The sequence below is a fragment of the Poecilia reticulata genome, chromosome 13 (assembly GCF_904066995.2).
Source record: "Poecilia reticulata chromosome 13, P_reticulata-male-v2, whole genome shotgun sequence".
NCBI classification, from domain to species: domain Eukaryota; kingdom Metazoa; phylum Chordata; class Actinopteri; order Cyprinodontiformes; family Poeciliidae; genus Poecilia; species Poecilia reticulata.
In genome coordinates this window covers 23,368,711-23,383,801 of record NC_088842.1, presented here as the reverse complement: position 1 = coordinate 23,383,801, position 15,091 = coordinate 23,368,711, and the positions used below count along the sequence as shown (strand labels likewise).

The window sequence follows — 15,091 nt, the reverse complement described above, 5'->3', positions numbered from 1 at the left end:
CCTAGGTTTATTCCTGATCCAATAACTTTAAATTTTGAGAATGTATTGGAGCTAAAAGTTCCTTAATTTTTTACCTTCTGTTAAGAAAAACCTAAATGTGTATTCATCTTTCTCACCAAGAATCTTGGTGTGAAAATAAAACCTCTGGTTTTAAAAGATGCATCACCAAAGAAAAACAACTAGAAATGGCGGGAAGATAATGAATGAAAGCTGCAAACCTTAACAGCTGCAAACAGACAGATGTGAATTAAAAGAACATTTTGAAAACTTTGTACTCCAAGGGCTTATATTATGCAACACTGCAGAGTTGATAAAGTTAACTGAAAGTTATGAAATGTTCACACAAAACAAAAAACACATTCTTCCGTTTTTAATATTTTATTGAACTTTGATTATGTGATCTCCTTAAACGCTCTCTTCTCCACATATTTCACCTTGAGTTTCCTCTTGAACCTGAAAGAGATGAAGATGTGTATTTTACGTCTTTTAAATCTACACTCCGGAAGGCTGAATATACTGCAAAAGTGAAGCTGAGGGCCTTACTTGGCTCTTTCTCTGGGTTCAATAAGGTTCCTCTTCTGGAAACTCTTGAAGCGATCCTTTAGGATGCTGCCCTCTGGCTGCAGGGTTATGACATAACAAGAAGTGAAACAAAGTCCAGAAACAAATCAGTGTCACAATGTCGCAAGTACGCACAATTCCTTCCCGAAAATCTTATTCGTGGAAATGGCTGATTAAGATTTCAGCAAAGTAATTGCAGCAGAAGATAACAGGAAAAAAGTAGAAAGAGTTCCAGCTGACAAAGTGGGTCGTCACCGCATTACAGATCAGGACAGAGCTTAGAGTAAGACAGATAGGAGATAATGCACCAAGGAAAAAAAGCTAAACTCATCGTAGAATAACAGTGTCCTGAAGAAAGGTCGAGATAGAGTATGAAGAAATGAGCAGTGTTGGTAGAAAAAGTACCTTGAGCTGCCTCAGGGAGCCAGCCAGCTCGTCACTTAACTGCACATCCAAATCTGGAGCCTGGAATCTGTCAGAAAAAAGATCAAATATAAGATACAACGTGGAAACTAACATTACATGTAAACAGACTACAAAGGACTTCCCACTGAAACATGTCAAGCTCTAAATTACTGGGAAAACTGCATATGCAGTAACAAATCCAAGTTGACAACACGGTGACAAACTCTTAAGTCTACTAACATGGCAAAATAACATTATGCAAGTCATTTTTGAAGAAATATTTTGGCTTCATAGAAACATTATGTACAACATGTCAACGCAGTTGGGCTTATTTTTGTTTCTGCACCAGTGAACATGAAAAGCAAAAATCAGTTTAAGATCAAGTACTTTAGTTTTCCCAGACGTCTGGGCTGAGCTTTCTGAGCCTCCTGCTTGGCTCTGCGCTGCATCTGTTTGCCCTTGGTCTTCTCTTCCTGTTGTCTGATGGAGGCCTTGATGGAGCGCAGCTGGAAGAGCTGCTGCTGCTGCTCCGTCTGTCGTCTGCTGGTCAGCCGCTGCTGCTCCTGGAATGGAGGTGGAGAAGAAAAGCAGGATTAGCTGGGAGGTGAAGAGAGTGACTAAAAGCTCCAGGTTTTAATCTTCTAAACTGATATTAAGGTGAGTTCCAAGATTAATCCAGAGTGCCTCCGAAGGCAGAATGCAACTGAATCACTTTGTTCTCCTAAAATCTGCGTAAGTACACAGAGAAAAGTAAGAAAATGTTTTCCACAAGTCTTATAAAAAGATTACAACTTGAATGATTTTTAGTTTCAAGCTTTAAGAGTTGCTCTGGCGTTCTGCAGTCGAGGTTCCACTGAGCTAATATCTTCTAGTCGAAAGACTTTGATCTTCAGATGATCAAACTGCAACATTTTCTCCATTACGTCTCAGAGATTCTCAAGAGGAAAGAGTTTCTGCAGCTCCAGAATGGAAAATATGTTTTTCTTTGACCTAGAGATCAGTTCAAATCTAAGAAGGTAAACAGAAAAGAGCTTAGAAGATCAACAAGTATCTTCTGGTCTTAGTGTGAAATAATAAACTGAACCGTTTGCAGACCGTCCCTGACGCCGTCAGGGTTGGGTGAATTTTGTGCGCTCTTAGTGCAAAAGAGAAGCAGACGAGAATATAAAGATAAACCAACGAGATATACGATAAGCCATCTTTAAATGCAGAACATTTCAACTTTGCAAGCAAATCTGAATGTTTGGGGTTAAATTTTTACCTTTTTGCACCATGGAAATTAGTGCTGTAATAGCCTAATAACACAACTTAACCAGAACTACAAATCATGGAACAAGTTAATCCCACAGCACTACCTTTGAAAAACAAACAATGAATGGCCAAATGTATATGTTTAAGACCTAGAATTAAACATGTACATTTGAGCATATTTAGGAACTTTTATGCTTTAAATGTAAAACTTAACAAAGGAGCCCAGGAAATACTCTTTACCCTCAAACTCTCCCTTTACTGTTTTAATATTTTCAAAAAAAATTCCACCTTACATTTTAACCATATTCATCAACTCAAAATGTGTGTAACTGTGGAGTGAATTTAAAATAATTCAAGAAATCAATAGCCAAAGAGTTTCCGTATTTACAATTATTCAACTTTTAAAAATATAAAAAGATGCTGAGGTTCAGCAGAACATTGGGTGCTTTTACGAGGTATGTGAAAATATTTCTCTATATCTTTAAAGAATAAATATGCCTGAAACAACAAAAATAAAATAAAATAATTATTTTAGAAAATAAACCAAAAGTCCATTAATTTTCAGTTTAGCTTTCATGTCTGCAGGAATGACTGGGGCTCATGCTAGTTTGATGCTTATATCTTTGTGCTTCTAGTCAATTTGCAGCTGATAAAAACTTACAGAAAATTAATTCTCCTGATTTATAAAACTTTGGTATTTTTCTGTCTAAGACTTTACTTCAAACTTCAATTTTTTTTTTATTTTTTTGGACGACATCAGTGTTTCAACAAGTGTTTTTGCAATGGTTGACCATTTGTTTTCTGTCTGTGTGGAGAGAAAAGCCAAGCTGACCTCTGTCTAACCAGGAAACGATAGTGAGGGGGGGATGCTGCTACCAAAACGGTGTTCACACTGAATATCTACTTTCTCGTTTGTGACATTTCACTCTCACATCATCAGGGTGATAAATCACTCTACTTACAGATCAAGCATTAGTGTGTAATGTACCTTAAGTTTTTCTGCCTTCTCTTTCTTTATCTGTTTCTCTGTCTTTTTCTGCGTCACAGCGATGGCCGCCAGCGCTGCTTCCTCATCTTCCTTTGAAGGAGCCGACTCTTCGTCACCATTCTCCTCCTCCTCCTCCACTAAACCTTCCACTTGCTCACGAAGATTTGTCTCCTAAAAAACAAAAACATTTTAAAATAAACAAGTGAAATTTCAGTGAATGTAAAAAACACTGCTAGGAAGAAGATTTTAATAGAAACCTCTGTAGCTTTGTCCGCTTTATTGATGGCCAGCTGCCTCTCCAACTTGTCCTCTTGCTTCTTTTTCTGGACCTCCACCTGATGGGCTTCCTGGAGCAACGCCTGGGTTTAAAGGACAACAACCAGATGGTTTGGTTTAAATCAGCAGTGAAGCAGACATAACATCATACTGGTTATAATTTGACTTTCTAGACAAAGAAAATGTTGCATAATGAAATAAGAGAAGAACAGCTTTCTCTGTCCAAGTCAAGTTGGCTGTAAAATTTTTCAGGTCTAACAAAAAAATATCAAATGTTGGTGCTGCTAGGATAGTCCTGAACAACAATTGTGCTGCTGTCATTTTAAAGATTAACCAAAGTCTATGGGTAGGTTTAAGATTACATTGGTCTTGCAAAAGTATTCATACTCCTACTTCAACTGTACCAACACAAAGTGGCAAACAATTATTCAGAAAGAAAATGGTGCATGGTTTTCAAAATTTAAAAAAAATAAAATAAAATAGGGAACCGCGGCTCAGGAGGGGAGAATCTGTCCAGAAGCCATAAGAAATGAAGCAGACACAGCAAACATGTAAACAGACTGTGTTAAGGTTTTAGCATGAACATTGAAACTGGTCATAGTTGATGACAGATGAACAGAGTTAAAGCCAGGAAAATCCTGGAAGCATGTTAGAAGCTTCAAAAGACTCCAGACCGGGCTGGAGACTCATCTTTTCACAGAACAATGACAACCATTCTAGTTGTTCCAACTTTAAAATATGAAAAGGTACAAAGGGTGCAAATACCACTTTAATAACATACAAGTTGCCTGAGAAGTCATATACTTTGTGTTTGGAGTTACCTGATGGGAAAAGAAGTCCGGGTTGTAGGATCCACCCGGAGCGATCACCTCCACAGCAGGAAGAACGGACGGCTTCTCATTCAGCTTCTCTGGACGCTGGTGAAGACCGCCACATCAACATTCACGCACATGTGACTAATATATCAGATAAACTAAAGACAAACGATTAAAACAAACTATGGTTAGTCTCACCTTAACCAGTTTCTTCCCAGTCTGTTGCAGATACCAGGGATCTGCTGAAACTTTGGCTGCAAAACGAGAAAAGTTAATGTTGCATTGCAGCAATTCTATACAATTTAAGTCAATAATAAGTCAGACGGTATGTAAGCTCTGACAGTACAGGGGTGTGACTGGAAACAGACGGGGGCCCAGTACATGTCCAGCATGCACCCCTGTTGCTTCAACTGCCATTCAAATTTTTGATTCCTAAAAACAATCTTTAGATTATTGTTTTCTGTCCTCAGATCCCAGAGGAATGTTCACACAACACTCATCTGAGCTCCAGGTTGATCTTCACATTCCCACAAAGGAAATACTGCGAGCGCAAGGATGGGATCATCACTGGACACACACTCACACACACACACACGCACGCACGCACGCACACTCAACTCACGCTCTTGTCCCCATATGTCGTAATAGTCTCGGTCTGGGTTGTTGTTGGCCTCTGCCACGGCCTTCTTCACGGTCTTGTCGACGGGCCGTCTGTTCAGCAGTCGTTTCTGTTTCCGTGGCACCACGCCTTTGGCTGCCAGCCGCTCAGCCTTCTGGGCGATCCGACGGAGTTTCTTGGCATTTGGTTGCTGGTAGGCCAGAATACTGACAGGGGAAAAAGTGGACGAGTTTAGCTGACTCTGCGATGTTGGAGTGAAGACGGCGTAAACGCAGCAGCATGACAAGCTACGAGGCGGGGGTGTTTCTAAGCCCTCAGATCCCAAGAGACTGTTCACACAACAGACTCCTGAGCTTTTTGACTGCTGTCTTCACATTTCCGAGAGGAAATACTGGAAGTGCAAGGATGAGATCATCACAGGACACACACACACCTCAGGCCTCTAACATTGAAGTAGTTTGTTTAAAATAAGCTGAAAATGTTTGATTCATAAAGGGCTGGTCCACTGTCATTTAATTCAGTTCATACAACACATCACCATAAGTTACATTTTAATTTCTAATATAATAGTAGTTTCACTTCCCTATTTGCCAAAACAAGAACACTTATCTTAAATATCAATATCCTTTATGAAAGTGTGTACCTTTGATTCAGTGGTGCTGTATGATTCCCTTTGTTTGTCAATTTTAGGTTGGCACAAATAATTTTTAGTATCAGCAAAGATAATATTTAATCAGATAATGATAGCTTATGCTAACCAGGAGGGTTAATACTTTACTGTTGCAGGTAGAGAAGCTTTACTAATATTTTTAATGTTCCCCTCAAACATCAGAGAAGTAGAATTAGCTTGTAGCTCAGCTAGAATCAGGCTTCCTTCTGCAATCTTATGCCCTTTTAAAACTTCCACTGGAGCCTCATCCCAGATCAAAGGGCACACAAGATCAACCTGTTTAACAATGAGCCATAGCTCCTAACGTAAATCTAAATCTGGAAAAAGAAAGAAAAATATATATATTTTTATTGACTTATAAAAGGTCATTGACAGGTATTGCAATTCCAGAAGTGAGTGGACATAACTAGCATAACTAGCTGTTTAAAGGAGAACAGTGCGATTTTATCGCCCACTCAAGTGATGTATACATGATGATGTATACATCACTTTCCTTCAGTCGTTATAAAAAAAAAACTGTATATAGCAAAGGTGACTTGAAAGAAATTTGAATTCGTAATTTGATGTCTTTAAATTGGGCTTCTGCCTCTTTAAGAATGTTTGTGGTTTTACACACTTGAAGGAAGTTAACCTTCCATCAAAACACTTTACTTGTAAGGAGGAAATGGTTAATTTTAATCACAGCTGATAATACTTACTCTTTGGGAGGAGGAACCAGAGAATCCGGCTGAAGGATGAGGTCTATCCTCAAAGGACGTGAAGCTTTCCCTCTTCTCTTCTTCCCTTCATCAGCTTGTGGAGTTTCAGCTGGAAAAAAACACACACAAACAAAAAAAACCAAACACATTAAATAGCGAATTAAAACTCAGAAACAAGTCATTTCCAACAGAGTTATTGGCCTAGGTCACATACTGTTGTAGCGAGAAAGACAATTTACCTTGTGGTTGTGGTTTCTCTGGCTGTCCAAGATCCAAAAAAAACAAGCTGTCATCTGTTTTCTCAGATAGCAGACCCCTGAATGAGAAAACGTATCACATTAAGACACGTTTAAAGCCTCAATATTTTCATAGAATCACAACAATTATTTGTCAACACGCTAGGCTGCTCAAAAAGGCACATGCAAAAGAGAAAACACAAAAATTAAACATAAAGAGTTGACACAGTTTCCGAGGAACTTAAAGCCTCGGTTTTTCTTCCTCACCCGGTGGTTCTCTCCTGGTGCCTGATGTCCTCTAAAAACTCATCTACGTCATTAACGTCGCTGTATTTGTTCCAGTTCTTCTTTTTATTCTTGTTCACTCGTTTTCTCCGGCTACCAACCGAGGCTGTCGGATCCGAAGAGGACTTAAAACTTAAAAATCCCGGCTGGGAGGCAGCCACGCGTTTGAGCCTCCTGCGAGCCGCCATTTTGAAAGAATAGAAAAACAAGAAAAGCGTGACGTTTCGTCTTTTTTAAGGGCGGTGTGAAACCCGTGGCGCCATCTGCAGGATTGATGGTGTAACAGTTGATTTTTTTATCTAATATATATATTTTTAAATACGTCATAATTTACTAAATAATTGCAACATTTTAAATCAAATTAGATGTAATAAATTATAGAAATACATGTAAAATTATAACAATTTAGATTGTTTTAACAAGGTTAAAATGTAATTTTTTTAAATACAAATATAATAAACATATTTAAAATGTAATAAATTGAAAAACTTAGTGCCATGCATTCAATAGTTACTCATATTCTTAAGATTGTGTTCAGATAATTAATTTCCTTCTCATTTTAATTGTGTGACTTCTGATAAAGTTTCCATAAAAAATTACTTTAATTTAAAAAAAAACTAGTAAATTAATCGATTGTAGTGATTGATAAAAACTTGTTGCACTACATTGCCTGCCTGTAATTGTTTACCATGTTGCAGCATGTGTGTAACATGTTACTGCCAAATGCATGATGGGAAATGAGTCCCTTCTTGCTTTCCTATGTTCATTTTCTTTTTTTCCCTCCCCGCATATTATTGCGAGAACAACGCTTTAGAGACTGAAGAATAAATTCGCATTTTGAAGCCGAAATCTGTCTCTGACTCCCCAAAGGTAAGCGTCACTGTTTGAATAAAAGTCCATTCTCACATTTAATGTCGTTTTAATCCCAAAATAACGCGGTTTTGTCGTTTATTTTCGGTGAAAAAAAGAAAACGCAGAGCTGTTGAGCTATTATGTGCCTGCTCGGGGAGCCAGGGGACCTGAGCAGCTCTTGTGATCTTGGTTGAATTTGACTCGAAAATGCGCCTAAACTGAGGGGCCATCTGACAAAATATTGTCCACCAACTGGTCCCCTGACATGTCTAGTTGTGTCTTCGAAAAATATTTCCCACTTATATGCTGAAGTTTTCTTGTTCTTCCGTCGTTTTTATCGTCTGCTTTTTTCGTTCGCGACGATTTTTTTCCCTTCCCCTTTACAATCTTCTAGGCAGCAGCCAGCCATCGTCTATGCGTACGCTTGTTTCTCAGCACCGGGCAGCCGGCGAAGGCGGGATGGGCTGGTTTTCCGTTAAAATAGCTCATTCTGTGTAAAATAGGCAAGGCGTGTGAGCAACCGGTGAGCCCACTATGAAGAAGCGAACGAACCCACGCTCAGTACGTAGAGGGTGGGCTTTACATGGTGAACGTTGCGTTGTGAGTGGTGGAGAGGGTCACAACGTCCCACCCATCGACATGAAAATCTTAATTTAATTGGTTCAGCCAATAGAGAGATCGGATCTGATTGGACATGTTTGCTGTCATCATGTACGCACTTCAATTACATAAGCTACTGACGATATTACTTAAAAACAAGCTTCAGACTTTAAATAAAAAAGTATTCCGGTTCAGTTAAAACCTGTTATGTAATTTTTTTATAAATGATAATAAAAAAGAAAAACAACAAGCTAACCGTAAACATGGAGCTCCACAGTGCCCACATATTGTACCATAAAAGAGTGGACTTGGTTTATTTGAGTCAAACTTTGTTTATTTTCTTCTGATGGTCAGTAACAGCCATGGCTCGTACCAAGCAGACCGCCCGTAAGTCCACTGGAGGCAAAGCTCCACGTAAGCAGCTGGCCACAAAGGCAGCTCGTAAGAGTGCCCCTTCCACTGGTGGGGTCAAGAAGCCCCATCGTTACAGGTGAGTGTAATAAAAAATATATTTTATTTAGTTTATGAACTAAAATGATTTTTTTTTTTTAAATGGTGTTCTTCTGTATGTTTATTTATACTATTTTTCCAGGCCTGGCACTGTGGCTCTGCGTGAGATCCGTCGTTATCAGAAGTCCACTGAGCTGCTCATCCGTAAGTTGCCCTTCCAGCGTCTGGTGAGAGAGATCGCCCAGGACTTCAAGACCGACCTGCGTTTCCAGAGCGCGGCCATCGGAGCCCTGCAGGTCAGCGGTGCTTACTGTGGAAAAGTTCCTTCAGCTGTTACTTTTTTTAAATTTTTTTTTTTATCCTGTAATCAAATACTAAAAAATACTTTTGGTGATCTGCAGGAGGCCAGCGAGGCTTACCTTGTGGGTCTGTTTGAGGACACCAACCTGTGCGCCATCCACGCCAAGCGTGTCACCATCATGCCCAAAGACATCCAGCTGGCACGTCGCATCCGTGGAGAGCGTGCCTAAAACGTTTCCTGACCTATGATATTCTGTCCTCTCATTTTCCTTCTTCTATACCTAGTAGTTTGGTTTGAGGTTCTATATATAAATATCTATATCATAAGATTGTGATAACCGTAATTGTGTGATTATGTCTTCTGTGGTGCTACTAGTAGCAGATTTTCCATAGCAGTATCATCAACTATGTTTCAAACTTTTAATCTTAGTTCCAATTAGTAAAAACACAGGAATACCTTGTTACCTCGACAAATGAGGTGTTTTTGGGGGAAATAAATAGTGTTTTATCTGAAAGGGGCATAGGAATTAGCATTAAGGTGGACATTTTCATTCATGAGCGGTTGACTACAGTTATCTTATTTTTTTCCCCTGTTTAAATAGAAATTAGTTGTACTAGTATTGATTCTTTTTTTTTAAACAATAATGGTGTATTTCTACTGTTGCTGTTCAGTGTATCAAAGTAGAAAAAAATTGATTCTGGTCGTCAATTAGAAACGTCATTATGTTGTGATGACACTGCATGGTTCGGCAGACTACAAGCGGCATAGATGTAGCAGACCTGTGTTGATCATGTTTTAATTTGCAGACAAGTTGATTATGTCTGGGTATTGTTTTTGTTCCTCTCTCAGGTTGATACAATAACCTAATTTTTTGTGTTTATGATTTATGCATTCGGTCATTTTTATGAGCAAAATATTTGTACTCTGGACTTCACATTCAAGCATAATAAAGAGTTTCTTGTGGTTGATAGAACAGAGACTGAAGATCTTTTAGATGTATAGTTACAGTGGGTCAAGACATTGCAGTTTCATTAAATTCAGATAGGAAAACCAATGTATGAAATCTTATTTCTTTTATTTGAAACAGAATAGTAACATTTCTACTACTGAAAACTTAATTACAAATTATTGCAGTTACTGTCCTATCTTTATCATGTTGTTCGTTTTTATCAGTATGTGGTACATAAGCTATACAAGGTAAAATTTAGTTTCCAATTAACATGATTGATGTGCTAAATATTAACTATGCACCATTATTTAATAGCTACTTTAGGAGTATAACAAGCAAATAATTGGTTAATCAGTTAGAGACAGGCTGGAGCTTCACCTGCAGTAATGTACCAGACTTAAAAACAAAGACAGTCATGGCTTTAAATTTATGTCCCATTTGTCTTGACGGGATATATTTATCTAAAAAACTGAATTTGGCATATTTGTAAACTAGGAAAAGTTCAGTGGTTTTCTTTCAGCCAGCTGACCAGCATTGTGCGGTGTGTGGGAGGGGGAGCATTGTGTTATCCCGTGATCCATCCAGCAAGAGAAAACCAGTATCTACAGCACATCTGGCATTTCATTGGAAAAATAAAATAAAATAGACTGTAGGGATGGTTTAACAAAGAATATATATTATTTTGTAGTAAGTAGTTGATTATTTTATTTTCGCTTCATCATAAATAACTTCTAGTGGCCAAATATAATAGAAAACTAAGTACTACGAAATATCTGAAGAAAAATACATTAAAAAAAGTAAATCATTTATTTACCGTTTATTTCCAACAAGCAACGTCTTGCTTATAAAAGTTACTTTCATTACAAAAAGGTCACCGTAAGTCGACGTTATGGAAGTAAACATCCGGAGCTGCGTATTTCCTCCTTCTGTCTGATTGATATAAATCGTTTTATGCTGTGTATCGCTAAAACCATAATTTATCATTTAGTCGCTTACGGTCACCTCCATGTTCAACGCAAAAATGATTTCAAAATTCCAAAGAGCAGCGGCACTGCCATAAATTCAGTTTATCTGATCAATATCCAAAGTCCCGCTTTATTAGGCACATAAAATAATCCAGAAAGAAGAATGTGACCCCGGAGTGGCCCCGCTGTGTCAAACCGTGATGATCGCGGTGATGTATGAGCAGTGACGCAGCGGCCATTTTCCCGCTGGACGCTGCTTCCCATTGTGGATAGGAAGAACAAAACAGTCAAGCGAAACATTACTCACGACTTACACTCACTTTCACTACAGGTAAGTCATTCAAAACGTGTCCTTCTACAAATGTAAATAAATTACATATTTTTTTAAAGTTGTATTTTTTAAAATTTGTGGTTTTATTGTTGTGAAAAAGCGTTCGTTTCGTCGTGTGGGTAATAACAGTCAGCGACGGTGAAATGCAGTCTTTTCTGCAGCTGCTTGGAGGAAGGGGGAATTCACTTTCAAATTATGCGCCGGTTCAGCTCGGTTCTACGCCGCTATTACGGACCATTCAGCTCACCCATACGTATCAATGCCTTCTTTGAAATGTCTTCTGACTTGTTGTTCTATTGAGTAATACGCTGGATGTAAGGTTATTGGTAAAAATGAACTTGTTTATGTGCTACTCCCTCGCTTCTATGCCCTCGGTCTTTATGTCGTTTGCGCATCAAACCGCCGCCATCATCAGAGCGGGGTGGGCGGAGTTAGTTTCAGTGGCAAGTGGCTGTAGAACCCGCCTACTTTTATGAACTCTGCTCAGTGATTGGTTCATAACTTCTTTTTTTTTTTTGTAATTTGGTTTTCTAGCAAATAGAAACACAGTTTGTGATTGACGTTTATTATGCTGATAATAATCAGGATTGCCTTGTTTGTTTACTTACAGAAAGGTAAGAACTTATTCAAGTAGCGACTGAAGTTTTAATTTTTCATTAAATGCTTAGGAATATCCATTAGACTTAAAATGATGAGTGTTTAGGAAGTTTCGTATTCACTAGTAAATGCTTATGCAAAAGTGAGATCAAAATCAATAAAATAAAGATCTTTCATCACATTTGGACTAGTTTTACCACAACACCATCTAATTTATTTTTCTTAGGTTTATATGATAAACAAGATAAAAATAATGTTTTTAAATTACAATCAAAATTCACAGTTTCTCTGAATTTTCAGATTAACTTTTTTTAATCAAAGTGTTTACCAAAGGTTTTATTTCTTTAAGAAAAGTTTCTTGGGCCTTTTTCTGAAGATTTATGTTGTTCTGTTCTGTAGTAATCATAGAGAGAAGTTCAAATTCTTGTAAAACCTTCTGCTATTTTCCATCTGTCCTCCTCAGGTGATCAGTAACAGCCATGGCTCGTACCAAGCAGACCGCCCGTAAGTCCACTGGAGGCAAAGCTCCACGTAAGCAGCTGGCCACAAAGGCAGCTCGTAAGAGTGCCCCTTCCACTGGTGGGGTCAAGAAGCCCCATCGTTACAGGTGACACTGACAAGACAGCTTTAAGATTAATAATTTTACTGGTTTTTAACAAATCTACGTAGCTCTAGGTTCCACTATTTTTTTTTCTTAATATGTTACATGAAGGCCTGGTACTGTGGCTCTGCGTGAGATCCGTCGTTATCAGAAGTCTACTGAGCTGCTGATCCGTAAGCTGCCCTTCCAGCGTCTGGTGAGAGAGATCGCCCAGGACTTCAAGACCGACCTGCGTTTCCAGAGCGCGGCCATCGGAGCCCTGCAGGTCAGTACTGACATATTAGGGTTGAAGAGATTGGAAAACTGTATAATTTGCCGCTTTTAATCTTATGCAAATATTAAATTAAAATTGAAAGTCTAGCAAAAAATGTTTGTTCTAGTAAAATATTTAATAAAATTTTATGGCATACACAAGCGGTCAACAAAAATACTATAAATTTTTTAACGTTAAGAAAACTTTAGAAACGTTTAGAAAACTGAGGGGGAAAAAATCTGCAAAGCCGGGAACTTAAAACTTGTAATGGTGAATAGTGAATTATGAACTTATTCATATTTCGCAGTATTAGTATGGTAAATTGATAATTCCATGAATGTGAAAACATTTCTATCTATTTGCACTGTATATTGGAGCTACGCATTTGTTCAATCACTTCATGTAATAGCTGCTATATTTAAAACATAATGAAGTTGTACAAAAGACTCAGTGTTGAAACTAAACAGAATTTGGTTCAGATATGTATTAGTTTAAGGATGAGTCCATTTTTGCAAAAACATGGCATGTTAACAGCTGTGTGTATGCTTTTGAGGACCACAGCATTGTTAACATTAAGGATTCAGTTACTATTTTGACATATTTCGACTGTACAAGTGATTTGTGTCCCACTCCTGTCCTGCAGGAGGCCAGCGAGGCTTACCTTGTGGGTCTGTTTGAGGACACCAACCTGTGCGCCATCCACGCCAAGCGTGTCACCATCATGCCCAAAGACATCCAGCTGGCACGTCGCATCCGTGGAGAGCGTGCCTAAAACACTTTCTCTTCGTCTTCACCTCTGTTCCTTCCCTTCCTGCCTTTACTATTTGTCTTTCCGTCCCTCCAACCTTCACAGTCGCTTCATCCCCTCTTTCCCCTCTCCCTTCCCTGTGTTAGTAGTGTGTAGAGGAAAGCTGATTATATTATAATGAAAGTGTATAGTTGTGTTCTTAGTGCTCTCGGCAGCAGACCTCTAGGGTACTCTATTTTTGTGCATGTACCAACTCTGGGATGACGAGTCCGGATCAAGCACACATTCCCTTGTTTCGTCCTGCCTATGATTGTGAGAGAGGAGACAGTTTGTGGCAGCAATACGGACGACCACAGATTGTGAAAATGCAACTGAGGAAGGCTGGAACAGGTGGGGAGGACAGGTCTGTTTCTGCTGGGGGGTCCGGTCTCCACAGCAGGGTGCTAGAAGAACTCACCCTTTCCTCTTCCCCTGCTTTCTGCCTTCCTCCAGCTCCACTCAGACACAGGCAGAAACAGGGGGGTGTTGGCTGAGTGTTGGCTCTCATCACCTTAGAAGCTTGTATACAGTCCATTTTTGCTTACCATATTGATCACTGATGTTCTCTGTCATGTCAAGATTTTCTTTTGATTATTATTTTTTTTCTTTCTTTTTGCTCAGATTAGTTGTTGATAACTGAGATGGGGGGGATGATTCAGAATAAAAGGCAGAACAAGGAGGCAGATTTATTATTTTTTCACTGAAAATTATTCTCCTGACCAGTTCTGACGCCACGGCCTGAAACTTGTCCTATAGGCCTTCATTTCCTAGCAGACTGAAATTTCTTATCTCGCCTATTTTTTTCGTGGTGTTCACATTGGTTATGTACCTAAAGCCAAAGCAGAACGTGTCGGATATCTTTTGTAGCAATTGTTCACATAAAATAGAACACCTTTGTAAATCAAAGGTTTGCGGATGTTCTCTAAAACCAAAATCTGTCACAGAGTATAATTGATGTTTTTTAGAAAAACAGAGAAAAATTCAACAAAATGTATCCTTGATTCATGTGAAACAGATAATAATACTAATCATTTTTTTTCTGTATACGTCCCCCTGTGCAGAACTCTTTTCCCCTTTGGATCAGTTGATCATGTTTCTCAGGTCACTCTTTTAACATTATTTTTATTTGTTTTTTGTTCAGTTTTGATTCTTCCTCTTATTTTGTTATTTTTCTTTACTTTTTTTTATTTTGATAATGTTTGAATAAACAATGTTTGTAATTTCCAGATTTGTCATATAAGGTGGTAATAAATGGATGTTACACACACGCTTCTGTGTCAAAAGTGTCACCTTATTCTAAAATATAATGACAAAATGAACATTATTTATGCCAAAGAATAAACAAAGTTCAGATTTTCATGAGGCAGACAGTGTTTGACATGACTACTGAAAAAGATAGAAATATTTTTGATCTTTTACAACTTGGTCTCTCTTGGTAACATGTCTGCTCCAGTTTTACCACTAGGTGGCAGTGAAGCACAGTTTATACATTTTGAACTCTTGGAAACCCATCAATTGCAAAGATTTACAATTATGGTTCATTTGTCGGGGGAAAATAAAGTATTGCAAATATGAAAACAGCAAGGATTTAAGAAAAAAAA

The 15,091-nt window shown here is 38.4% G+C and overlaps 3 protein-coding genes across 4 annotated transcripts; 2 read left to right on the top strand and 1 right to left on the bottom strand.

Moving 5' to 3' along the window:
• Positions 1-359: 359 nt before the first annotated feature.
• Positions 360-7,117, bottom strand: nop53 (NOP53 ribosome biogenesis factor). 2 transcript variants are annotated; one of them, XM_081614521.1, is made up of 12 exons: positions 6,787-7,117; positions 6,523-6,599; positions 6,284-6,392; positions 4,910-5,121; positions 4,495-4,550; positions 4,303-4,398; positions 3,463-3,564; positions 3,206-3,376; positions 1,354-1,529; positions 967-1,033; positions 544-620; positions 360-453 (listed from the first exon to the last, which is right to left on the bottom strand). In XM_081614521.1, the coding sequence occupies exons 1-12, from the start codon at positions 6,990-6,992 to the stop codon at positions 393-395; spliced, it is 1,410 nt and encodes a 469-aa protein (XP_081470647.1). In that variant the 5' UTR covers positions 6,993-7,117; the 3' UTR covers positions 360-392. The 2 variants fall into 2 exon arrangements, with proteins under 2 accessions (XP_081470647.1, XP_008424340.1); XM_008426118.3 differs by having other exon boundaries at positions 4,919-5,121; positions 6,787-7,108.
• Positions 7,118-7,516: 399 nt separating this feature from the next.
• On the top strand, positions 7,517-9,980 carry LOC103474858 (histone H3.3A). Its single transcript, XM_008426116.3, has 4 exons — positions 7,517-7,674; positions 8,611-8,746; positions 8,849-9,002; positions 9,108-9,980. Exons 2-4 carry the CDS (start codon positions 8,619-8,621, stop codon positions 9,234-9,236), a joined length of 411 nt encoding a protein of 136 aa, XP_008424338.1. The 5' UTR covers positions 7,517-7,674; positions 8,611-8,618; the 3' UTR covers positions 9,237-9,980.
• Positions 9,981-11,105: 1,125 nt separating this feature from the next.
• On the top strand, positions 11,106-14,757 carry LOC103474859 (histone H3.3A). Its single transcript, XM_008426117.3, has 4 exons — positions 11,106-11,252; positions 12,313-12,456; positions 12,562-12,715; positions 13,347-14,757. The coding sequence occupies exons 2-4, from the start codon at positions 12,329-12,331 to the stop codon at positions 13,473-13,475; spliced, it is 411 nt and encodes a 136-aa protein (XP_008424339.1). The 5' UTR covers positions 11,106-11,252; positions 12,313-12,328; the 3' UTR covers positions 13,476-14,757.
• The last annotated feature ends 334 nt before the right edge of the window (positions 14,758-15,091 follow it).